Source organism: Mastigoproctus giganteus, chromosome 1 (assembly GCF_048544385.1).
Source record: "Mastigoproctus giganteus isolate SK-2022 chromosome 1, ASM4854438v1, whole genome shotgun sequence".
In the NCBI taxonomy this organism is placed as follows: domain Eukaryota; kingdom Metazoa; phylum Arthropoda; class Arachnida; order Uropygi; family Thelyphonidae; genus Mastigoproctus; species Mastigoproctus giganteus.
Genome location: NC_143575.1, coordinates 257,956,381 through 257,980,704, shown reverse-complemented (window position 1 = coordinate 257,980,704; position 24,324 = coordinate 257,956,381). Strand labels below are relative to the sequence as shown.

The window sequence follows — 24,324 nt, the reverse complement described above, 5'->3', positions numbered from 1 at the left end:
TTGCTCCGGGAATATGCGGTGGTCATTCCCAGACCTTTCCGCATCCTCCGTATTTGGTGGTGACGGGCTCGAACCCCGGTCTAATCAAGAAGCGTGTGCTACGCACTGCTGCTCCTTCCCACCCGGCTACGGAGGTGCCTAAAATGACAACCCACAATGCATTAATACACATGTACTAGACTTGACTTGATTGTGGGGAGTGTTTGCATGTGCTCTATCCATTCTGTGAACAGAAGGTAGTTCAATTAAAAAAAAAAAAAATCCTGGGTTAGAATATAGCCCTATCATCTTTATAATTCTAAGACACATTCAAAAGCAACAGATTTTGAATGTAGTGTTGATAAGGAACGGATTCACAATCAGTTGCTACAGCACAAATTTTCCAGACATGCCACACAATTAAGAGTTATCGATAACTATTCTCTGTATTTGCTTTGAGAAGTGAAGTTTAAGCATATGAATTAAAACACCTGAACTATTATTAATAGCTTCATAAACACTTCTTAACAAATTTTCAAAACAAAACCTATCAATCCCTATGCTCAACTAAACTAATATTTAGTTTATAGCCACTATTTTAGTTAAATATGTGGGTTAGTTGATAGTTGGAGAATTTTATAAAGGCCAATTTACTCAGGAGTGCAGTTACCCGATCTCAGAAACATGGATTTTTAACACAATGATCATGAAAAAATTTAAATTTACCTTACCACTTATTTAACATTAGTGGCAAAATTAATTAGTGAAAATATAAATACTGTAATCGTTGAAAAAATAATTTTTATTGAAATTCAAATGAAGTCAACACGATTATAAAAGTGTTATTTTGTCAAAAATAGTATTTTCCAGCACATCATAAGCTATCCAGTATAAACCCTTGCAAAGTAAGTAATCACAAAATAATTAACCATAATCTCTTTTTTAAGCAAACAAATTTTTAAATTTAGATGTTTTTAAAAAAAGTTAAATGTTAAATGAAATTACTTTCTTCAGAACCAAATAAGTAGTCATGATTTAGGAGTTCTTCTGCGGAATTTTAATTGTCACCTGAATAGAAAAGAAAGATCAAAAATGAGTTTATCATGTAACTTTAAAAAGAATGTAAATGATTAAGTATCGTAAGAATATTATATTCACTCTCTCCTCCATTAATATAGATTCACAAAATTACTTTCATTCACTTAAACCATTCTGCAAAAATTTGATGCATGTAGAGGAAAATTAGCTTTCACTACATGTGCATTAATGTGGCAGTGGTGGAGAAAACCAAGATTACAAAAACGGTACCTGTCAGGCACCAATTTTATTTTTAATTTCTGGATTTTTTTTTTTTTTTTTTTGAGTTATAATTTGACATTACCAATATTTCAAAAAGTTTTACTTAAGTTTCTTTTCTGAATGATTTGCAATACTTATTGCATATAAGTTTATTTTTAATTAAAAAATTAAACATTTAAAAAATGCTGTGTTTTTTACTGTTGTTTTCAAAAAATAACAATAAAAACACTACTAAAAATTAAAAAAGATATTCTAGAATATTTTTAAATTTACATGTTTTTAAACAAAGGCCATTAAGCATGCAAAATTTTAAATAGCACATATATATTTCTGCTTATTACGTGTACAAATACTTTAAAAAAATTTAAGAAATACTCTTATTTGCTTCCATTTTCAAAATGTTTCTCACTTCCTGCAGACAAGCATCCATCTTGACTGATTGTTGTCTTGTTTACCCATCTTTATTTATGTGAAAGCAATAACAAACAGATTCTTCAGAAATGAAGTGTAGGAAACTGTAGATATTTGACTTATGAGAGTGGAATGCAATAACATTGGACTTTAGACAAACACAATTTGAAACTTCATAATTATGTTGGCATGGCACCTGACAAATCCAGTGTTTAAAAAAAAAAAAATTCAGAACTCTGCAAGTAAAAGTTTTACTAATATTTAGGAAGCAAAAAACTTTTTTTTTTTTAATCATTCATTAAAGTGCCTTTCAAAATAACACTCTTGTATTATTTTTGAGAGGCACCTATCAGATCCCATACCACCACTGTAGGGTTAAATATAGTTTCTTTCAAAGGCTTATCCAGTAAAAGCTTCACCTTACACTAAAAGAAAGCATTTATAACATTCTGATGCAAATAAATGTATTGGTCCAACAATGACATGGCAATGCAGTTTATCCCCCAAAGGTTCAAAGGCTAGTGCAAAACAACCACACATGAATATAATATTTCAAACAATACAAAAAAAAAATAATAATAAATAAATAAATAAATAAGGATCTTAATTTAATTAAATTTCATTCAGTAATAAATGACCTTTCTAGTTAGTTCATTAAAAAAAGTTTTAAGTTGATTTATAATGTTAATATTAAAAACAACTTACTGTTTTAATCTCTACATATTCATGCAAGCAATCTTCTCCACTGTAAATAAAGAAAAAAGTTATTTAAAATTTTGACCAAGAAAAGTTAAACTAATATTTTTGCAGAAATGAGGGGAAAAAAAAAAAAAACTCTTCTTGAAGATGCTCTGTTGAAACAAAACACTCTTCAATGTATTCACTTATATAAAACATCTTTCAATGAGTAGTAAAGTTGAAGATTATGCTTTAAGGGAGGTATTGAAAAAAAATTTAAAACTGTGCACATCTCTTTCATTCCAATTATCACAAGCCCAAGTACTACTGGTAGGTCTTTCTGTAACCATCACCAAAGGAACCATAGTATCCTCAACAGATGGATGAATGAATGCAGAAATGCATTGAATAGTCACAACACACAGCACTACTCTTGCCTTTCAGTACATTTGTTGGAAGATCAGAGCAATAATCTCCACAAACTATTACTATGACCATGAAGAATTATGCCTTTGAGGATTTCTTCACAGTTACATTTGGTATTAGTAGTGGCAAATGATGCAAGAAGAATGCAAGCTTATCCAACATATCAGCAAAAAAAAAAAAACCACCTCTCACATCTATCCATTCCTTCCAACACAACGGTTTGTTGTCTAGTTCTTGAATTTATTCAAATCAAAATGACATTCACAACAACATATGGAAGTTTGTTCCAACAATCAACTACCCACTGGCTCATCTATCTGTTTGCACATCTATCCTGCAAGAGGTTGATGCACATCTATCCTGCAAGAGGTTGAATGCAATCAGCATTGAACTTACTCAATCCATTCAAAGCCTTAAACACCTCAATCAGATCAATTTACAAGTGCTTAGTCTGCAGCTGTTGCAATTTGCAGAACTGAAGCCTTCCTCGGTAAGTGCACCTTTTTATTCCCTTCACCAATCTTGTTGCCATTCTATGAACCCATTCCAGCAGATCTACATCCTTTCTAAAATGAGGCTTCTCCAGACCTGTACGCAGTACTCAAGATGCAGCTTAACCATTGTTTTATACAATGGGATAATCACCTCCTTGTCCCTGCTGGACAAAGTTCTATATCTGTACCTTGGAACTAGAACAACCAATGTCAAAATTTTCCCAGGAAGAGATTATACAAAATTTTTATAGCATTAGTTGAATTTCTTTCACTGCAAAAACAACTGTCAAAGACCAGGCCCAGTAAAATTTACTAGGCCTTTGACGTTGGTTGTTCTTGTTCCAAGGAACAACTATATTATTGACAAAACCTAGCAAGCTGTCCTGGCAGTCTCTCTATACTGCTCAGTGAACTTCATATCTGACTGCACAATTACCCCCAGTTCTTTATTTTCCACCACTCTGATTGTAGTACTACACAGTTAGTACAGTAATCTGGGATTACTGCTTCCTATATGAAGTACCTTGTATTTGTTGAGGTTAAACTTCAACTGCCATTTCTCAGCCCATCTGCTTAATTTTTCTAGATCTCGTTACAGCAGCATACCTTCATTACTGTCATTAACCATTCTACCAACTTTTGTATCATCTTAAAACTTAGACATTAAGCCTGATTGATATCTTCATCAATATCATTAAAAAATATAGAAAATAAAAATAATGGGCTCAGCACTGAACCCTGGAGGGCTCTACTAATAACATTAGATCACAAAGAACAGTTCCATTGATAATTACTTTCTGTCTTCTTCCACTGAACCATCCTTTATATGCAAGTATCAAATTAATTCTTGAAATTCAAGTATATGATATCAAAATTATTTTTTTGATATCATATACTTGGCCACCCTTATAAAAACTGTATGCACTTCCGTAGATTCTATGATTCTTAACTTAGAGCATAACCCCTTCTCCCTTCCTATCCTTTTGTACACATTGTACTCCTCATACTGAAATTCTGCATCCCTTATGTCTGAATGGCATGCCTCTGATATCCCTACAAATGTATGCATTTGATAACTTCAATTTATTTACTATGCTCCTAGTAGTAGTACACACAGGTATACATACAAACACCAATTATTGGCTGAGTGACTCCTGCGTCAATGAAAAAACATTGCCCTTGAGTGTAACAGCCTTTATTCCATCTGTGAGCAGGTTCACTTTTTGAAACTTAACGTTTGTACTGGAATCTTTCTGGCATTGCAGTGGACTGTTTCTCAACTAACAATTTTTTGAGAGCTTTCTCTGTGATGGAAAAAGATTTCTGAACACAGTGGCAAGCAGAGGATATCATATTTTGAACGATTTTAAAATACAAAGTCATTAAAACCAGGGCTCAGTATATCTTAAAGGTGGCATTATTTTCTGAGAATTACTTATACACTCTGAAAAAAGTTACCATTTATAACATTAAAAATCTGCACAAAATAATTCAAAATTTCCACTATTTGATGCCACCTTTATTTTCAATATATTATGAAAATTTCAGAAACTTTTTTTTAATATTAAAAAATTATATTTTTTTATTAATTAAAATATGTATAAATTGCTTTAGATCTGCACTTTATACGTTTCTTTTTATCATCTTCCTTATTTGGGCAAGTAAAATGTAAATCAAAAAGTTGTAATATACTGTCGGCAAGTGAAAGACAAATCAAAAATCCTGCATGCTTCAATAATTAGTTGAAGCAGTAGTGTAATGGATAAAACAGCTTCAAATGTTTTTATTACTTCAAGTATACGAGATAAAATCTAAACATATTGTTTTTTTTGGGACAATGGAGTGATTGTTCCATTGTATAAGGCACTGGTTAGGCCCCATCTGCATACACTCCGGAATCCTCATTTTAGAAAGGAGGTGCATCAGAATAGGTACAGAAAACAACAACAAGATTAGGTAAGAATACAAAAAGGGCACTCTTACCAAGAAAGACTTCAGCTTTGCAAATTGCAGCATCAGAAAACTAGGCTCCTGCAAAAAGATTTGACTGAAATGTTTAAGCTTTTAGATGGATTGAGTAAATTAGATGCAAATGGAATCCTAACTTTTGCTTCACATAAAGGGACATAAATTTAAATTGAAAATGATGGCTGTAGGATAGGTGTGCAAAAATTTGCTTGCAGCCAGACAGTGACTGATTGTTGGAACAGACTTCCATCTAGTGTTGTGGAGGTGGGTAGTTTGAATAAATTTAAGAAAGATTAGACAAATTATTAAATGGGAAGTACGGATAAAGAGAATAGGTTTTTTTTTCTTTTGGCTGATGCTATAGAAGCTTGCTTGCTTGCATCATTTATCACTACTAATTGAACATCAGCCAGACTCTTCAATGACATGATGCCAGAGAACAGTAGAAGAGAGGGGAAAAAAAAAAAGAAAAGAGCCGAATTCTGAATTTTATACTTACAGTTCTCTTCCCTGACCTGACATTTTGAAACCTCCAAATGGTGTCTGTATAGTTCCTGCATAATAGCAATTAACCCTAAGAACAAAAATAAATGATTAAATTAGGACTTTTTTTCCTCTCTCAAGGTTCATAAATAGGGAAAAAAAGGAAGATGCACATGTAAAGAAATGTAAGAATAGTAATTGTAATCTTAGCTTTATAGATCATTTTTGAGTAGTGAAGCATTTAAGCATACTAGGTGTGCACCTAGGCTTTCTAACATTTGAAAGACCCAAGAAGTTGATACAGTTAAATATCAATTTTGTAGGGCTCAAATCCCAGAGTTCTTTAGGATACAGATAGCTAATCAAAGGACTCATTCAAGTTCAGTACACCCTGGATTTGGAAATATTTCAAATAAATTAAAGGGCTTACCTTTTTATTCAAAAACTGATCAACACAATTCAAACAATATTTTAGCACTCTCAATTTAAAACTGTGGGGGCACCAATGACAGATCAATATCTGTTGTTCCATATGCATAAGCCATACAAAAAAAAAAAAAAATCTGATATTCAGTACTCACTTTTGATATTCAGTACTCGCTTCACTTATAAAATGACACTGAACATGAGCTGTCAGACACAACTTTGATAGAATTACAATATATTTGCAGGCCTTTACATTTTTGGAATAGTTTTTAATTGTGAAGTTGTACAATTGCTACAGATTTCTTTCAGCAACCAGTAAACTTTTGGGCATATTTAATTAGACAGATGAATCATGAATATGAATCGCGTTTAATTTAAATAAAAGGGAAGAGCATAGCCTGATTCTGTATACAACAGTATGATTAATATGTCAGTAAGAGCTTCCAAAGGCTCAATATACAAGACAGAATAAAGGTAAACTTATTTCTATATATTTTTAAAAGTATACAACAGTGAGCAAACTAAGTGCACTTAGTGGAGACACTTCACCACAACTTCTTTGGTACTACATTGTGCACTAAAAAGCACTGCTACAGTGGAGAAGTATATTGCCATTACTACTACCTGGACTTTGGCTCTTTGGAGCCTCATCAGTGGGGAAGTAAATATTCTGATATTAGCATCTCACATTGTGAAAAATATTCACAATGTGAGATGCCAATCTGTATAATTATATTTTGTAACATGAGGCCTTTATCCTAGATAGCAATATACATTTCCATTAGAGTAGTGCTTTTATTCAAAGTGCACAGGGCAATATGAAGGCAACTTGTACTGAAGTGCCTCCACAACATGAGATCAATACAATTAGTAGAAAGTTTATTTTTGTCAATGCTACATATAGAAGAATGGGACTATGCCCTACATGTAAAATTAGGTTGTAGCTGTTTTTTTTTTTTTTTTTTGTAGTACCCAAAAGCCTTTGTACTCAAGTTTGTCAGTTACGTGAAAGACTAATCAATTTTTTAAAAATAGATTAACTTTTAATTGTTAACATGGAGTCAATGAGCATGAAAGCATATAGAAATAGGGTTATCAGTTATAAATTAATGAAAAAAAATAGGAGTAAAACTAGAAAACAACATATCAGTATATTCAAAAAGGCTTTAAATACTGGGTAATTTTTTTGAAATACAAAACTGTATTTCAAAAAATAAATAATACACATAAATAAATAAGAAGAAAATGTGAAAATTACAGCACCCTCCAAAAGGTAAATATTATAATCAATTTATAATAAAGAGTGTTTTTATAAATATTTTAGAAAATATAAACAAAAAAAAAAAAAAAAAAAAAACACATCACTTTTTGCTGATTACAGTATAAACTGAAAGTTTCTTTTGCAAATAAATGATAATGTAAAAACTTTGAAAAAAAAAAAAAAAAAAAAAAAAAATATATATATATATATATATATATATATATATATATGTATATATATATTCTTACCACACAGATCCCGACTGAACCCCTTGTGCAAACATAAGGGCAGTTTCTATATTACCGGTGAATATGCCTGCTCCTAACCCATATTGGGTATCGTTAGCTCTAGTTAAAACTTCCTGCAAAGTTTTAAATTTCAAAATTTGCTGGACAGGCCCAAAAATTTCTTCTTTTGCAATTCTAAGATGGTCTGTAACATTAGAAAATATTGTAGGCTGTATAAAATATCCTTTATTTCCAACACGGCTACCTCCAAACTCAAGTTTGGCGCCTTCTTTTTTACCAGATTCAATTAACTCCATCACTTTATTGAACTGAATATCATTGATCTATTAAATGGAAAGAAAAAAAACTATTAAGGAAATACAGAAATTTAAAAAATAAACTAAAAAGTAATTAAAGGATTTGAAGCTTTTTAATTTTAAAACTAAATCTTTTCTCAAAACTAGTTATAAGGACCTATTGTGAAAATTCAAAACTTAGTTTTCAGAATAGGTCCTTATAACTGGGAGAAGTGGCTTCAAACCATATACCTTTTAACTAGTCTAGCTTGAAATAGTCTTAATAATATCTCCAATAATATCTCCAATGAGATTTAAACCCACACTTTTCTAAATGGGTGGCAAAAGAAGAGAATCTTAACTAAATCTACTAGAGTCATCAACACAAGGAATACCATGAAAAAATTAACAAAGGACAGAAAAAAAAAAACTTTTTTTGTTAAAAACAAATGAGAATTTTTACTTTGAATGCAATTATGATTATTAATCAGTTATACAACAGGAATAAGAATACTTCAGAGTAGATCTGAAGTTGAATATTGCACTTTCCGAGAAAAAGAATCTTACTTGTGGTCCATGTTGAGTCTTTTCATCAAAGGGATCTCCAACAACTCTCTTAGCAGTGAGCGCTTTACTTCTTTTAATGAATTCATCATAGATCTCTTCCTGAACAAATGTACGAGTTCCAGCACAACAGCACTGACCCATGTTCATAAACACAGCTTCATGAGCAACTGCTACAGCCTCATCCACTAAGTGTAAACAAACATGGTAGAAATAAAATCTGTTATCTGCATTAAGATTAACTATCCTTAAATGTTTATAAAAGTGAAAATAAATTAAAGTCAAATATTGAGGGTAAAAATCAATATAATGCATATAATAATGACACGATTTTTACCTCTCACACATTACAACTTTCTCAATAAACTTGCATTCTTTTATTAAATAGTCCTCCAAGGTTAAAAACAAGTTAGTTAATGTATGCAGGGCATATTAGATTTTATTTTATTTCTTATATTAACTGAACTTCTTTTTTTTTTGTGATTAATGGAAGTGAAAGCAACTAATTATATCTTGTTACTAATTAATTACTAATTGATTAAAAAATGTACAATATATAAATAGTTTACATATGAAAAAAAATAAATTTCTGCATTTTATTGGTCCAATTTATTCAGGAGTTATTCAGGGAGGGCAATGCCAGAGGCGTATTCAACTCTGGCAGTGTTAGATAATCTTGTAATAACTGACAGTAAAGTGGAGGAGAAATTGTTGAAGATAAACATAAGAAAGGCACCTGGGGTGGATGGAATCTATTCTGTTATATTAAAGGAGGCGGCAAAGGAAATAAGCAAACCCTTAGCCATAATTATGAGAGCTTCCCTGGACACAGGGGAGGTACCCATGGACTGGAGATGTGCAAATGTGACCCCAATCCACAAAGGAGGATCAAAGGGAGACAGGTAATTATAGACCTGTTAGTTTAACAGGTCTATAATTACCTGGGAAATTAATTCTGTTCTGGAAATTCTGTTCCAGGGAAATTAATGGAGGCACTGGTTAAAGAAGCATTACAGGATCATCTAGACAAGACTTCAGTTATAGCTCGGACACAGCATGGGTTTGTTAAGGGGAAGTCTTGTCTGACTAATTTGATTGGATACCATGATGTAGTCACAAAGGAACTGGATGCAAAGAATAACTTTGATTATCATATATTTGGATCTTAGAAAGGCTTTTGATACTGTTACACATGGAAGACTGCTGCACAAATTGGAGAAGTGTGACATTGGAGGCAAATTGCTGCTATGGATAAAGGGATGGTTGAGTGGGAGAAGACAGAGTGGTAATCAATGGACACTGCTCTTCTTGGACTAATGTTATTAGTGGAGTCCCTGAGTGTTCAGTGTTGGGTCCATTGTTGTTTTCTGTATTTATAAATGATATTGATGATGGTATATCAGGCTTAATGTCCAAGTTTGCAGGCAATACGAAGGTTGGCAGGGTTGTTAATAACACTAATGACAGTACACTGCTGCAACAGGATCTAGAAAAGTTAAGCAGATGGGCTGAGAGGTGGCAAATGAAGTTTAACATTGACAAATGTAAAGTACTACATATGGGAAGCAATAATCCTAGAGTAACATATCAACTCTGTGTACCTCACTGACAGTGGTAGTGAATGAAAAGGACCTGGGGGTAATTGTGCAGGCAGATATGAAGTTTTCTGAGCAGTGCAAACAGTCTGCAAGAGTAGCTCATGGTGTCTTGTCAATGATATACAGGAAATTTTCTAGCAGGGATAAGGAGGTGATTATTCCCTTGTATAAGGCAATGGTGGTGGGCGCCTCCATAGCTAGGTGGAAGGAGCAGCAGTGCGTAGCACACGCTTCTTGATTAGACTGGGGTTCGAGCCCGTGACCACCAAATATGGAGGGTGCAGAAAGGTCAAGGGAATGACCACCCCATATTCCCGGAGCAATATGGCCTTAGTTGCTAATGCTCCTAAAAACCAAATAACAAACAACAAGGCAATGGTCAGGCCACACCTTGAGTACTGTATACAGGTCTGGAGGATGTAGAGAGATCCTTCTCTACATCCTTAAGAAGGATGTAGACATTTTAAGAAGGATGTAGAGCTATTGGAACGAGTACAGAGAAGGACAACAAGATTAGTGAACAGAACAAAGGGTTGCTCTTATGAAGAAAGGTAAGAACAAAGTTTTGCAAATTACAGTGTCTGGAGACTAGGCACCTGTGAGGTGATCTGATTGAGGTGTATAAAGCCTTGAATGGTTTGAGCATGCTTAATGCTGATGGGATTCTTCCTCTTGCTCAGAATAATCATCTGAGAGGGCATAAATTCAAATTGAGGAAAGATGGTTGTAGAATAGATGTGCGGAAGTTTGCCTTTAGCCAACGGGTGGTTGATTGCTGTAACAAACTTCCATCTATCGTTGTTGAAGTTGATAGCTTAAATAGATTCAAGGCAGAACTTGACAAACATTTGGAGAGAGGGGATGGGTGAAATAAGGGTTTTTGTTTTTGGCTGATGCTATATAAGCTTGCTTTTTTGCATCATGTGCCCTTGCTAATGCTAATTTTCTTCACTTCCTTAATGGAAGACAGGAAGGCTTGACTAACCAGTCTAAAAGAGAAATATATATATATATAAAATTTCATGCAAATTTATTTGCTGGAAGAGTCAAGTTATTACATGGACAAAGAAATAAATAATTGCCAGGTTTGTATTGGTCTGATTTTAATGAAATTTAGGATGGATTTAGAAATCTTTTTAAAAAGAGCCAAATACTGGGAGTAGAGTTATCACATGTGGACAGACAGACTAACATCATGAAGACAAATAGGTGCTTTAACTTTATGCATATATGCTAATGTACCTAATAATAAAAAAAAAAAAAAAAAAGCAAAATGGTGCAGCATTAAATTTGAAAGAACAGATTTAAGTACTTTTCTGTATGGTTTTCGAGATCAACAAATACTAAATATGGGTTCTTGTTATATTCCCATGACTTTCTATAATTTGTCTTCGTGCAAATATTTGATCATGGCACCCCTCTCTCTGACAATGTCTCTCCCCTGAGCTCCAAGAGCTTTTTTTATATATCAAGCACACACACTCCTCAAATTTGGCATTTCTGACTTTTAATTAGGTATGAAGCCTAGGGGTATAATACATTCCTAGTAATAAGAATTATGTAATGGAGGAAAAATTCCATCATGAGATGATACTTGGGTCTTATGACTAATCAAGTAAGATAAATTTTTTGTGGCTTGTTTGGAAGGGTGAAAGATGATATCAGCCAGGTTGGCTTCTCTACACCAGATCACATCCTGGTATTGCACCATTGCATGATACACTTAAGACACCAGTATATTTCTTGCTAACATCATTGTTTTTTCTCTATGGCATGAGCAACTAATTATAACTTTCTGGTAAAAGGTGCACACATTCACTTTGTTTCTAATTTTAGAAATTAGAAACAAAGCATGTTCCTGTATTGACTTTTTTGACCTTTCTACTTCCTCTTGACAGTTATTTATTCAAATTCCAAAGTATAAGTTATGTCAACAGCCTACTGAAGTTCCTCATTAGAAATTGGAGTTTCCAATAAGCATGGAAACCTATATTGTGTTGACTTTTCTGCCTAACATGAACATCCTTTTGTTCAAAATTAAAATAAATATGAATATTTATTTGTTATAGCCATATTAAATAAGAGGGGAAAATAAAAGGAATAGGAACAAGAAATTAGAATCACACACACACTTTGATTATTGGAAATTTTAAAATATCTGTTGTTTTATTTTTTTTATGCAAGTGTCAACTGAAGTTGCATGCAACCCACTTTATCAATAAAGTGTAAAAAAGAAAAATAAGGTTGTACACTAAGTAAAATTTATAATTTGAACAAGTGATCTTTTAACTTGTATTGATTTTAACAATTTAGAGACAAACAAGAAACAGAAATTGGATTTTTAGGCATATATATCCCAATGTAAAAGTGAAGAAATTCATGTTTCTTCACTTTAACATTGGGATACGCAAGAAAAGATCTATTTTTCCCAATCTTATTATATGAATGGTGGGTTTTTTGTTTTTTTTAAGTGCTTTTTGTTAATATTAAAAAAAAAAAAGCCACTTTGACAATGGAATATAAGCAAGTGATACTTACAGTTAGCATCAGCAAACACTACCAGAGGACTCTTTCCACCCATCTCCAGTGTGATTCGTTTTGTATTACTGCGGCCTGCTGCCTGCTGGATCAGTTTTCCCACCTACAATTTTTTAAAGAAATTAAGAAATAAGTTGTATGAAATCTAAATACTGGAATCTAAATATTTTTAATTATTACTGAACATTTTATGTACAATAGTAGAACTGTGCCATATCAAAAAATAAAAACCAACACACTCTTTTGATGTGATTCAAGACAAGCCTCTAGCTTGCACACACTGCAAGCTAGAGACTGCAGTTGACGGGGAAAAAAAAAAAAAAAAAAAAAAAACTTATTTTTACTTGTTCTGTTTTAAATTGTTTTTCAAAAAAAATACTTATTAGGTACCGAATTCTAATTCAGTCCAATGAAGTAAATATTGTTAATAAATTTTAACAATTCATCATTTATATATGCAACATGTATACTTAAGCTGATGGTCATAGTAATAAAATAAACAAATCATTAATCCAAAGTAATGGAATGTAAGAGTATTGGTATTGATAATAGTCATATGGTGCAAGGAAGCAAGGCTTCCCCCCACTCTCCAATCAGGAGGGGAAGCATTTCTCACCACCCATAAGTACTGATCTAACTGGTGTTATTTTCTCAAGCCATTAGCTTAACTAACCATGAAGGTAACTTCAATGATTAACAAGTTAATGTTTAAAGGACTGGTTTTACCATTATTTAATACCAAGCAAGTCTGTCTTCATTCATTTTGCTGTCCCACTCTCTAGAGTCTCAAGCAGATCCTCTCTAAAGTACCTCGTGCTGTTGCACACATTCTGAGTCTCTCCTCATATAGGCTGCTTTGACAGTCTCAAAACCTCACCAAGCACAATGCTCATTTTTGAAACTTTAGGGAACTAGATATTTTTCTGGTTTGGCCTCCAATACCTGGACACAGAATTCCAACGTGTTCTTACAAGGCCTTATATCTTACAATAGCCTCCTTATCCTTACAAAAAGAGTTCTATAAATCATTGACAGGACACCATTGTCTCTTTGCACTGCACATAGAAATTAAGATCTGCTTGAATCGTAACCTCCAAATCCCTTTCTTCTTCTGTTTTTAATCCAACTCTTCCAGTAAATTTTACTTTTGGGTTATTATTTTCCCAGATATGAAAAAAAAAAAAAAAAATATTTGCATTTTTCAGAATTGAGACATAGCTGGCATTATGACCATTCTGTTCTTTTCTTTTGTTTTTACATACATGTAAGACTTTGCTACCTTTCTTTGTGCTCTTAGAAAGCGACTTCTCCTACTCAGCCCTTTGCCAGATTAAACTTCAGTTTATTATTAATTTTGCCAAGGCCAGAAGAGTTCACACATTCATTTTAACTGCATAAATATTAAATTATTATTAAGGGCAGCCAGATTTTTGACACTGCAGTTCATGTAGCAGCACAGTTTTTGTAGCAGCACATAGACTCAAACCCATAACCTCTTTATTTGTGGGTGTGCAAGCTAACCATTGGATATATGGAGTTCCTTGTTATCTGAAAAAGAGTCACAAAAAATTCATTGTAACAAAAGGTTGAAATTATGCTTTCTTTAAACAAGCTTTATTGCAATACTCTTCTGTTCTATAATGGTGTTTAATTAAGCATTATTTTGGGAGAGCAGAATAATAATAAAAAAAAAAAAAAAAAAAAGACACCATGTTGATAAGACCACTCACCAAACTACCTTATTTATTTATTTATTTTTTTTTTTTGTAGCATTCTAACAACTCTTGGTACAACAAATGTTTATGTTAGAGTTAACGTATCAACTCATTTACAAATTTTATTTCTTATAATCTAACTAATAAAATTTGAATCACCTCCTACATTTCTCAAAACTAATTCAATTTAAGAATCTTAAAATGGTTGAGATAACAGAAAGAAAAGAAAAAAAAAAAGCAGTAATTTTTTTTTTTTCTTTATTGAAAGGTATTGTAGTTTTTCTAATAAAAACCAAAAAATTACCGCTGTTGATCCAGTAAATGCCACTTTATCAACATCAGGATGTTCAGCAATGGCAGCACCAGCTGTAGGTCCATATCCTGTCACCACATTAACAACACCAGGAGGAAAACCAGCTTCTTTAATCAAACTAGCACAGTAAAGAGCTGTTAGAGAAGTCAGCTCTGCAGGTTTCAAAACAAGCGTGTTTCCAGTGGCTAAAGCTGGGCCTATTTTCCAGGCTGCCATCGGTATTGGATAGTTCCACTATAAGACAAAAAATATTTTTAACTCACCAGAACTTAATTACTGGTAAAAATCGACATTAAAAATAATTTTAAAATTCCTAATACTTGAATGTTTCAGGTGTTAACTGATATAGTGACTGTACTAAAACTAGGTTCTTCAGCAAGTTTAATGCATTTGCTGCTTACTGAACACAAATATGTCACTTCAGATTTTAATCCACTTGGAGTGAAAAGCACCCTCTTTTAAAACTTTTTCTTCTTCTTTGACAGAAAAAAAAAAAAAAAAACAGATTTTTTTGTCAAGCAACTGGAGGCTAATTAATTCAGTCATAGTGAAAAGGAATCCTATAAATATTTCTGCCCTTTCCAATCCAGATTGACTCAATCCCAGGTCAAACCATCATCAGAAAAGCCAACAGCAAAAGTTATAGAATTGCCTATCTTGACTCAGTTTCTTCAGAAAATTAAAGACTGGAATAAAAGTTATATTGAAGTGTCATATGTTACAAATAAAAGTAACATGTTGAATTTTAACATTTTTTTGATTTCTTCTTTCACAAAGCTAAAGCCAATTTATTTTCATTAATAAATTAATTTTACTTCCAAATGAAAAGTGATATGCCAAAAGTTTGTTATTCATTAATTATTGCAACACTTCAATACTGATGCAAAAGCACACACTAGGATCCAATTATAGTCCAAGAAAGACGTTATCAATCACTTAAAGAAAAAAAAAAAAAAAAAAACACATGCACCTCCTCATATATTAGAGGAAGATTCCTCATTACGTGATATTAAAGTGGTGGAATGAGGTAAGGAAGCAAGGTTTGCATACAGCCTGAAATTGAGATCATTATGCATGATCTCAATTAATATAAAAATTATTGCCACATACTGTAATCTACACTATATAACCAAAAGTATTTGGGTATTTCTGCACAAATATGCATTGTGCCATATTTCCCTACACATGCACATTGGCTCAGACATTCCAATATAAATCTTGGGTCTGCTTATGCAGCAGCAAGTTAGAAACCAATATGGGTTATATATCAGAACTTGGACTTTCAACATGGGATGGTGTTTGGATTCCACACCAGCAACCATGCTATGCACACAACTGCAAATTGTCTAAAAATCTACCTTGAATAGCATCTACTGGTGGATGTCATTCAAAGATGACAGAGCACAGGTGATAAGTTCAACAAAAAGGTTTGACAACAAGTTCTCAAATCCTGTTCGATGAACCATAAAGAGGATAGTTTGTACCATGTGCATATTGTCTATGGGAAAACATTATTAAAAAGATCCAAGAAGCCACTGGAATCTATCAGCATGTCAACCATCTGCAACATATAAACCTGACATAACTGTAACAAATATAAAATAGTGTTTAGAGTGGTGTCCTTCACAATATTCATGGTGACTAGAACAGGATGGAGCAAGAAAACTCTTGCTGCAAGTTTTATCCTGCTGAACATATTTAGGTATGAAGACTGCCTGTAGAGTGTCTCCTGATGGAGGGCATCATCCTGACCATGAAATATGATGGAGGCAGTCAGACTGTTTCAGATGGGCCCAACTTATGGGAAGTTTGCTTTCATAAAAACTTTGCATAACTTTCTTTAAAATGGGAATGCACCATTCTCACACAAAGTTTAAGAACTTGAGAAGCAATCTCAAATCTTTTAATTGTGCTGTCCCATCCACTCTATAACCAAACCTTGCAAAAAAAAGCAAATCAATGTTCTCTGATTTTTTCATTTCAAATCTTTGCTGAAATTTATACAAACTATTAGTTTTGAAATTTCTGTCCATACTATTACATTCAAGACTTATTAGAATCACATTGAAACATACACTGAAATTGTGAACAAAAAAAAAAAAAAAAAAAAAAAAAAAATGTTAAAATCCCAACTCATTCTTGAGGTTTTGCAATATTTATCCATCCACTTCTTACCTCAGAAAAATCAAAACCCCGTACTCCTCAACCAATCAGAGCAAAAGAATTAACAAAATGGATTTTACTGATACCTTTACAGATTAATAAATTAAATTATACAGCTTGATTGAACAGTTTTATTAATTTCATGAGCAAACTACATTATAGGAGAATAATCTTGTGCAACATATAAATATGCCATTAGGCTGCAATATCTATAACAAATTAGCAGACTTAGTACTTAGAATTAGTGGAGAAATGTGTATTTTGTGATTGCCTATGATAAAAAAATAAAACAAAAGTACTATATTTCAAAGTTTAGCAACTCTAAATGAGATAGCTTTTCTATTTGTTATTCTTCTATAGGTTTCCTAATCTGGGAACAAATAAGCAACCATGAACTAGGCTTTCCCTTCTTCAAAAAGGAGTCTGACGGAGGGAAATCTTTTTTATAGCTAATTTATCTGCTTACTGATTTGCAACTGAAGAAATCATCCAAATCTTGTTTTCTGTAGGATCAGTTACTTGATCAACTATTTTGTTGCTCTTCTTGTTTCAAAATTCTGTTTGGAGTGTATTATAACCAATACGTTGCTATAATCAGAAATCTATTAACAAACTGATACACAGAATTATAAAATCAACTTAACACATCCTAAAGCATTTTTAAAAAAGTTGGATTCTCCTCAGGTCAACATTCTGTTCCCAGTATTCTGAATAGAAATTTGTTTGTATATTACAGACTCTTTCCCTCTATCTATAGGACAGTAATTTGATCAATAAATAAAGTTATTAAAATAAATATGTTGAAATATTCTTTCACATAAATAAGATCAAACAAAATACCTTATAATTATATTAAAATTTTATGAAAACTTAGAAATACTTTAAAAGATTAAAATAAATGTCAGGTATCTTTAATACAAAAGTTAAAATACTTTTTAAGATTTAAACACTTACAGGAATTATTGCACCACAGACTCCTTTAGGTTCCAGCCTTGTGAAAGAGAAAACATTTCCATCTAAAATTTTGTCACAGAAAAAAAAAAAACAAAAAAAAAACAGGAAAAATCCATTTTTAGAAAAATAAAAATTCTAAAGTGAAATTAATTTCAAGTCAACTTTAAATTTCCCACCACTTCTATGATTAACAAATTATGAGGAAAAAAAAAACAAAAAAAAAAATTTCCTTTTATTTATTGATTAAGAAAAAAATACCTATAACAATCTCAATCATAATATGCTGTGAGAAATAATGCAAGACCAAACATTAAAATACAAAAATATGTATTGCATTTAGGTACAGATACGAGAACCTATCCTAACAAACAAAAGGTGTAAGACAGGATTGTAGTCTTTCCCTACGCTATTTAACTTGTATATAATTTCAAAATTCAAACTTATAATACAATGAATGAATGAAATAACGATGAAACAAAGGCACCTTTCAAATATGAGAGTGAAAAGTGAACCTTAAGGCAAAGAGAGAGAAAGAAACCTGATGCAGCATAGATGAGATTCCTATGCTCTAAGATTCACAAGACTTGACCAAAATAAAAATACAGATATCAGAAAAATTAAATGCAACCAACACAATTTGTGAAATAGAATACCAGAAAATCTGGCTGAAACATTGGCAAAGGATGTACGGCAATATACTTCCACAAGCAGTGAACTATAAACATACAGGAAGGAAAGAATGTGGGTATTCAAAGTGAAGCAGAAGGGACAAGCACATCTTGAGGGACAGTAACGAGCTTATATAAGCCTAACCCTAACCTTTTCAGACAAGTCACTAGATTTCAATGAAGTTTAAAAACACTCCAGACATTATATTATGGCTACTACTAGTATCCTTAACTGTGTGTGCACGCGCATACACACACACACTGAAATAATATTCCTATTAATCTGCATTTGATAGCTGGACGTCCAACATGCAATGGCAGAGTCAAAAGTAACAAGGTGTCTGGTAGCATGTTTAACTTGTTACAGTTAGGAATGTGTTATAAATAATGTGAACCTCCAAATGTAACAGAGATACAGAATTGAACAAACATTTATATAAAATGTTGGTTTAAACTTCCATCCATTCAGATTTTTGAATTCCATATGGAATATCCAAAATGAGCTTGTTGGCCATCAACTACAATAGCCAGTGTAACAATTCCCATGGGATCATTTTTTATATCTGCTAGCATATGTTCTGCATTTAGGACTGTATACTGCATAACGCTGCACCACCACAGGGTCAGTCAGTCTCTCTCTCTCTCTCTCTCTCTCTCTCTCTCTCTCTCTCTCTCTCTCTCTCTCTCTCTCTCTCTCTCTCTCTATCATAGCAAATTGCTATTTGTCACATGTTTGGTGAGCCATGCATAAATCACTCATTTGTTGCAGTCAGCCTGAATTTGTGCACACACTAAACAGAAGGTATTATGGATATCATTGAATTTTATGATGGTTAAATTTACTGAGCAGTAAGCTTGTAAATGTGTTTAAAATTAGGGGGAAGTTCAACAGAAATGCAGGAAATGTTAAGAATAGCTTTTGGAGAAAATGCCATGTTATTTGACAGTGTTTCAATAGTTTTCAGAGGTCTACTTGTCCATTCAAAGATGATCCTTGCTTCAGCCACCCTTCCTTAAGCTTCAAAACCAATGATTTAATTTCTTGTGCAGGAGAAACTGATGTTTAACTATCTGTGAAGTTTCCAGTGAAACTGGTATTTCTTATGGGACATATGAGTTTTAACACAAGATTTGGGAATGCAATGTTTTTCAGCCAAGTCTGTGCCTTGCATCCTCACTGATGACTGGAGAAAACTAATGGTTTTCTCATGTGAGAATTTCCATCAACATGCTGCTGATGTACACTTTGTTTCATTCATCATTATCTGGGATGAATCATGGGTGTACAGCTAACTAGAAAATAAAGGCCCAGTTCTCACTGGCACACATTGTCTTCTCCGAGGCACCCCACAAAAGAAAGACAATCCCAATCAAATATGAAGAGCGTGCTTATCGTTTTTTTTTTTTTTTTTGAATTACAGAGCACTGTTCATTATGAATTTGTCCCACATGGTCAAACAGTGAGCCACAAATACTACAAAACAGTTATGTCAATTGAGTGATGCTGTTCAGAGAAAATGGCAAGAAAAAAAATGGGCCTTGGGAATTGATGCGTGCATCACAACAATGACCTGCACACATTTAAGAATTTCTTGCACAGTACTCCATCACTATGGCTCCCCCATCCACCATACTTGCAGGATTTAGCTCCTTGAGATTTCCCCCCCTACAAACATACTTAAAAGCCTCTTTGAAACATTACAGATTTGCAATTAATAACGAAATTATTCAAAATGTAACACAGGAACTTAATGAAAGACTGAAGAATGCTTCCAGAAGCATTGGAATTGTGAATACAAGTGTTAGGGAAACTACTTCAAAGAAGATCCATCTGAATTAGCTGACAAACTTCATTTTCCAAATACCTTTTGATCATACCTAATATATAGTTGTAATCCCTGAAGTGCAATTTTTTTTAAAGGACATTAAGATAGGAATTAGCCTTCCATCATTCACACCCTCAATTTTAAAAAGGACATTCATGTGATGTCTGTGTGATATCCTTCTTGTTTTAATTAGAAAAAAAAAAAAAGGAGAAAAAAAAAATGTATAGCTTCTTTACTGAATTGAAAATGATTATCTATTAATTAACTTGTTAAATCCATATCAAATGCAGATAAATGAAAATAAATAAGAAACCAATAATATTAATAAAGAAAGTTATTATCATATTTTTTTGTAGAATCAAAGGTTACTGATCCCTAGATTGAAACCCAATGGTATCTAGCAGATGCAACGTGAACATTTATCCTTTTGTCAGTTTACATTTAAAATATTATAGAAACCCGTTTCCTGGCATGACACAAGATGCTACATGGGAGTTGCTTAGAAGAAAGGTAGATGCTTTTGCTCACCTGGCATCTGTTAAATGGCAAACAAAAATTACGTCTCTAATAATTCATGGTACATTGAAATGAAAACAGAAAACGCTGCATAACCTGTTAGAGAATACTGGTAGGTGAAGGTACACAGGAGGATTTAAATTTCATTTGCATTTTTAAAAATGACAGAAAAATTTTGAGAAGCATTTGACAGATGTCATGTGGCACCTGTCAGATGCCATGTTAGCAACAGAAGGCCAAGTGTTTTTAAGAAGAAGAAAATAGCTGTATGTTACTGTCTGTATTGCTCAGTAAATGCCTTTCTGAAAATTGGCTTTCACTTTATTCATCATATTTTTCACATTCATTCTATTTCAGTTTCAAAAATAAAACTGTTCCAATTTAGAACTCTTCTACCAGTTCTGCAATCCTTTAAGTGTACTAAATTAACAATCCAAAATGTTCTTTTTTTTTTGCTTAAAGCAAATCCCATATAATAAGAGATTTATTTCTGAACAAATAATTTTTATTTATACATAAAAATTTTACACATGCATATAATAATGCATTACTAATTCAGCAACACTGAATGTTTGCTAATGGCACATTTTTAAAATTTCCTATACTTAATAATTGTAGCTGGCAATCAAAACTGTCACTTTGTACACTGTTTTGACATATTATTCCAGGAATTGAATACAATTGTGGCAGTAGTGCAGATATTGCCTGAAACCTATTAAAAACATTCATGATCTTACTTTTAGGAACTAATTTTACCATCAGATGATTTTATGCCACCCCAAAGTTCTGTCTGAAAAACTGCTGATGTGCTATGTTAATTTGTCTATTTTTTGTAACATAATTTTGCATTCTTTTTTATATTCTCAGTAATAAATCTTAAATATGAAAATCAAAGCAAAACACATGGCAGATTTTTATAAATTTTAACAAGGTAAAAACTTTTTACCTGCAGGAATCGTTTTTCCATGAAATTTATCACTGTACCCTGCATAATAATGAATAACTGAAGCTGAGAATTCAGTTTCTGCTAGAGCTGCTTTGTATGGTTTTCCATTATCCAAAACTTCCAGGCTCTAAAAAAGAAAATAATATATACCAAAATGAGAAACCACACAAATCTTACAGCACCAGTGAATAAATTAATGACAACAATTTAAATTCTAGAAGAATTAAAGCACTATCATTTTAGGCTGCTAAATTTAGGTTGCTAAGCTAATTTTTTTTGCTTAAATCATAGAGGAATTTGTTCAAGAAGAAATGGTAACATACAACAAAAACAAGAGAAACTGTAGTTTTACCCAAACTCTTCTTGCATATCTTTGAAGAACCAATATTCCATATCATAACATCCCTTTGGAATATGGAAGCATATATAAATAAACCAAATAACAGTACCCATTAGCTAAAATCTAGGGGAACTTTAGAGTAATAAATTTTAAAGTATTTTATTAATTTTATAAATGGTACATTATAAATTTCACATAACAATTTTAATATATCAGTTGAGTATTGGAAAATGAGACGAGAAGAAAGCATAAGGAAAAAAAAAAAAAAGAAGGAAGTTGCTATTTCTCACTTCACTTATCTGTTTCTTTCAAGTGTTTGTTCAATCCCTCTTTAAATTTAGACAAACTTACAACAGCCAGCCAGAGATCAGGTGGGAGTTTATTCAAATGGTCAATCACTCTTTCACTAAAGAGTAAGATCTTCAGAATCTAATCTACAATTATCTCCTCTCAATTTAAATTTATGACTACTTGTGAATATCATGTGATTAAAATGTACAAGGACCATTTGAAAAGATGGTGGCCAAAGGGTTTATTTGAAGAGTCTAGAAACATTAATTTTCAACATAGTCTCCTTCAGAGTTAATACACTCTTTCCACCAATGCTGCAATGAGTTGATTCCAGATGCTAAGAAAGTTCTCTCTTGGGCCTACAGGAATGTATCCACTGCAGAAATCATGTCATTGTTAGTGGGAAAAAAAAAATGGATGCCAGTCAAATGGATGCCACACTGATGCAGTGCAGCCATGACAATGACAGTCTTGTGAACAAGCACATAGCCCTGCTAAAACAAGACTGATTAATTTTCTGATTTATTTATTAAATGCCTGGAAAGGTCTGCATAATATGCACCTGTGACTTTCTGGCCTTTCTGAAGGTAATCCTTAGCAGCCACTCCATCAGCATTCCAAAAAACTGATGCCATCAGCTTGCCAGCTGAAGGAATTGACTTGGCTTTCTTTGATGGGGGAAAAGAGCTGTGTCTTCACTGTTTGGACTGATTCTTTGTCTCTGGCTAAAAATGATGGACCCATATCTCATCCATTATCACAAACTTTGTAAGAAAATTTGCTGGATCTCCTAGAAAATGATGCAATAGCAAATATTAACTTGACTTAACAATTCTTGAACTTTTTTTTTTTTTTTTAATCTGCTGTCAACAAATTTGAGACCCATCATGCTGACACCTTTTTCATATAATGTTATGTTTTCATAATGAACTCTGTTATGTAATAAACACGTTCACATGAGATGCCTAGGCCACTGTACAAAACTGTCCCTTATCAATCATGCAGCAACAGATTGTGCACACTGTCAACAACTTCTGGAGTAATGGATGTTGCAAGTCATTACTCTCTCTCTCTCTCTCTCTCTCTCTCTCTCTCTCTCTCTCTCTCTCTCTCTCTCTCTCTCTCTCTCTCTCTCTCTCTCTCTCTCTCTCTCTCATTTAAATTCTGTTGCCCACTTCTTAACCACAGAATAGGAAGGGCATCCTCTCCTACTGTTGTAACTATATCCTCATGAATTGCCTTTGGTATTATTCCCTTTTTTATCCCAAATATTGGAGGACTGATTTTGTCCAACTTTCCTCATTCACACAACTTTGTTGACTTCAAGACCTGTAATAAAAAAAAAAAAGAAAAAAAAAGTGTTATTGAAACTGAATGAAACTTGGTGGGTTACTATTTTAAGTGTTATACATTAAATATAGAAATTTTTAACACTGTACCACTACCTTTCATACTCAAGCCATGAACTTTCCAACTCCACCAAAGATGCTCCTCAACTGAGTTAATGCAATCCTTTAAAGCCTTAAAACACCTCAGTCGGGTCACCCAACAGATGCTCCAGTTATTTCTCGATAAAACCTCACACACCTTTACTAAAACGGGATTTCCAAGCATGTATTTCAAGATGTGGTCTAACTATTGCTTTATATAGTGTGTACAGTAAACAGCATATGAAAAATAAGCCAAACATATTCTGAGGAATTTTTGGATTAGGGGTATCATTTCCAAGATAATGTGCAAAAATTTTATGACTGACCACTCTGATACATAAGGTGTAATAAGGAACTTGATACTATCTTCAAACCATGCCTCAAACCTTGCAATAAAGGATTGCAAGGGTGACGCATTGGATAAGGGAAATACAAATGCTGCTATATACCTATAAAATTACTGAGGGAGTAATTTGCACAGAATATCAAGAATATCAGTAGGCAGAAGCATATC

At 32.8% G+C, this 24,324-nt stretch overlaps 1 protein-coding gene across 1 annotated transcript in view; it reads right to left on the bottom strand.

Moving 5' to 3' along the window:
* Positions 1 to 843: 843 nt before the first annotated feature.
* Positions 844 to 24,324, bottom strand: part of LOC150091813 (aldehyde dehydrogenase, mitochondrial-like) — a 37,132-nt gene continuing 13,651 nt past the window's right edge. Inside the window, exons 4-12 of the mRNA XM_090377137.1 lie at positions 21,750 to 21,876; positions 17,794 to 17,855; positions 14,668 to 14,910; positions 12,649 to 12,751; positions 8,516 to 8,700; positions 7,674 to 7,996; positions 5,755 to 5,829; positions 2,395 to 2,434; positions 844 to 1,047 (exon numbers count right to left, since the gene is read on the bottom strand). Of these exons, the coding sequence (XP_090233263.1) occupies positions 1,015 to 1,047; positions 2,395 to 2,434; positions 5,755 to 5,829; positions 7,674 to 7,996; positions 8,516 to 8,700; positions 12,649 to 12,751; positions 14,668 to 14,910; positions 17,794 to 17,855; positions 21,750 to 21,876 (1,191 nt within the window). The 3' untranslated portion in view covers positions 844 to 1,014. The remainder of the gene's footprint in view (positions 1,048 to 2,394; positions 2,435 to 5,754; positions 5,830 to 7,673; positions 7,997 to 8,515; positions 8,701 to 12,648; positions 12,752 to 14,667; positions 14,911 to 17,793; positions 17,856 to 21,749; positions 21,877 to 24,324) is intronic.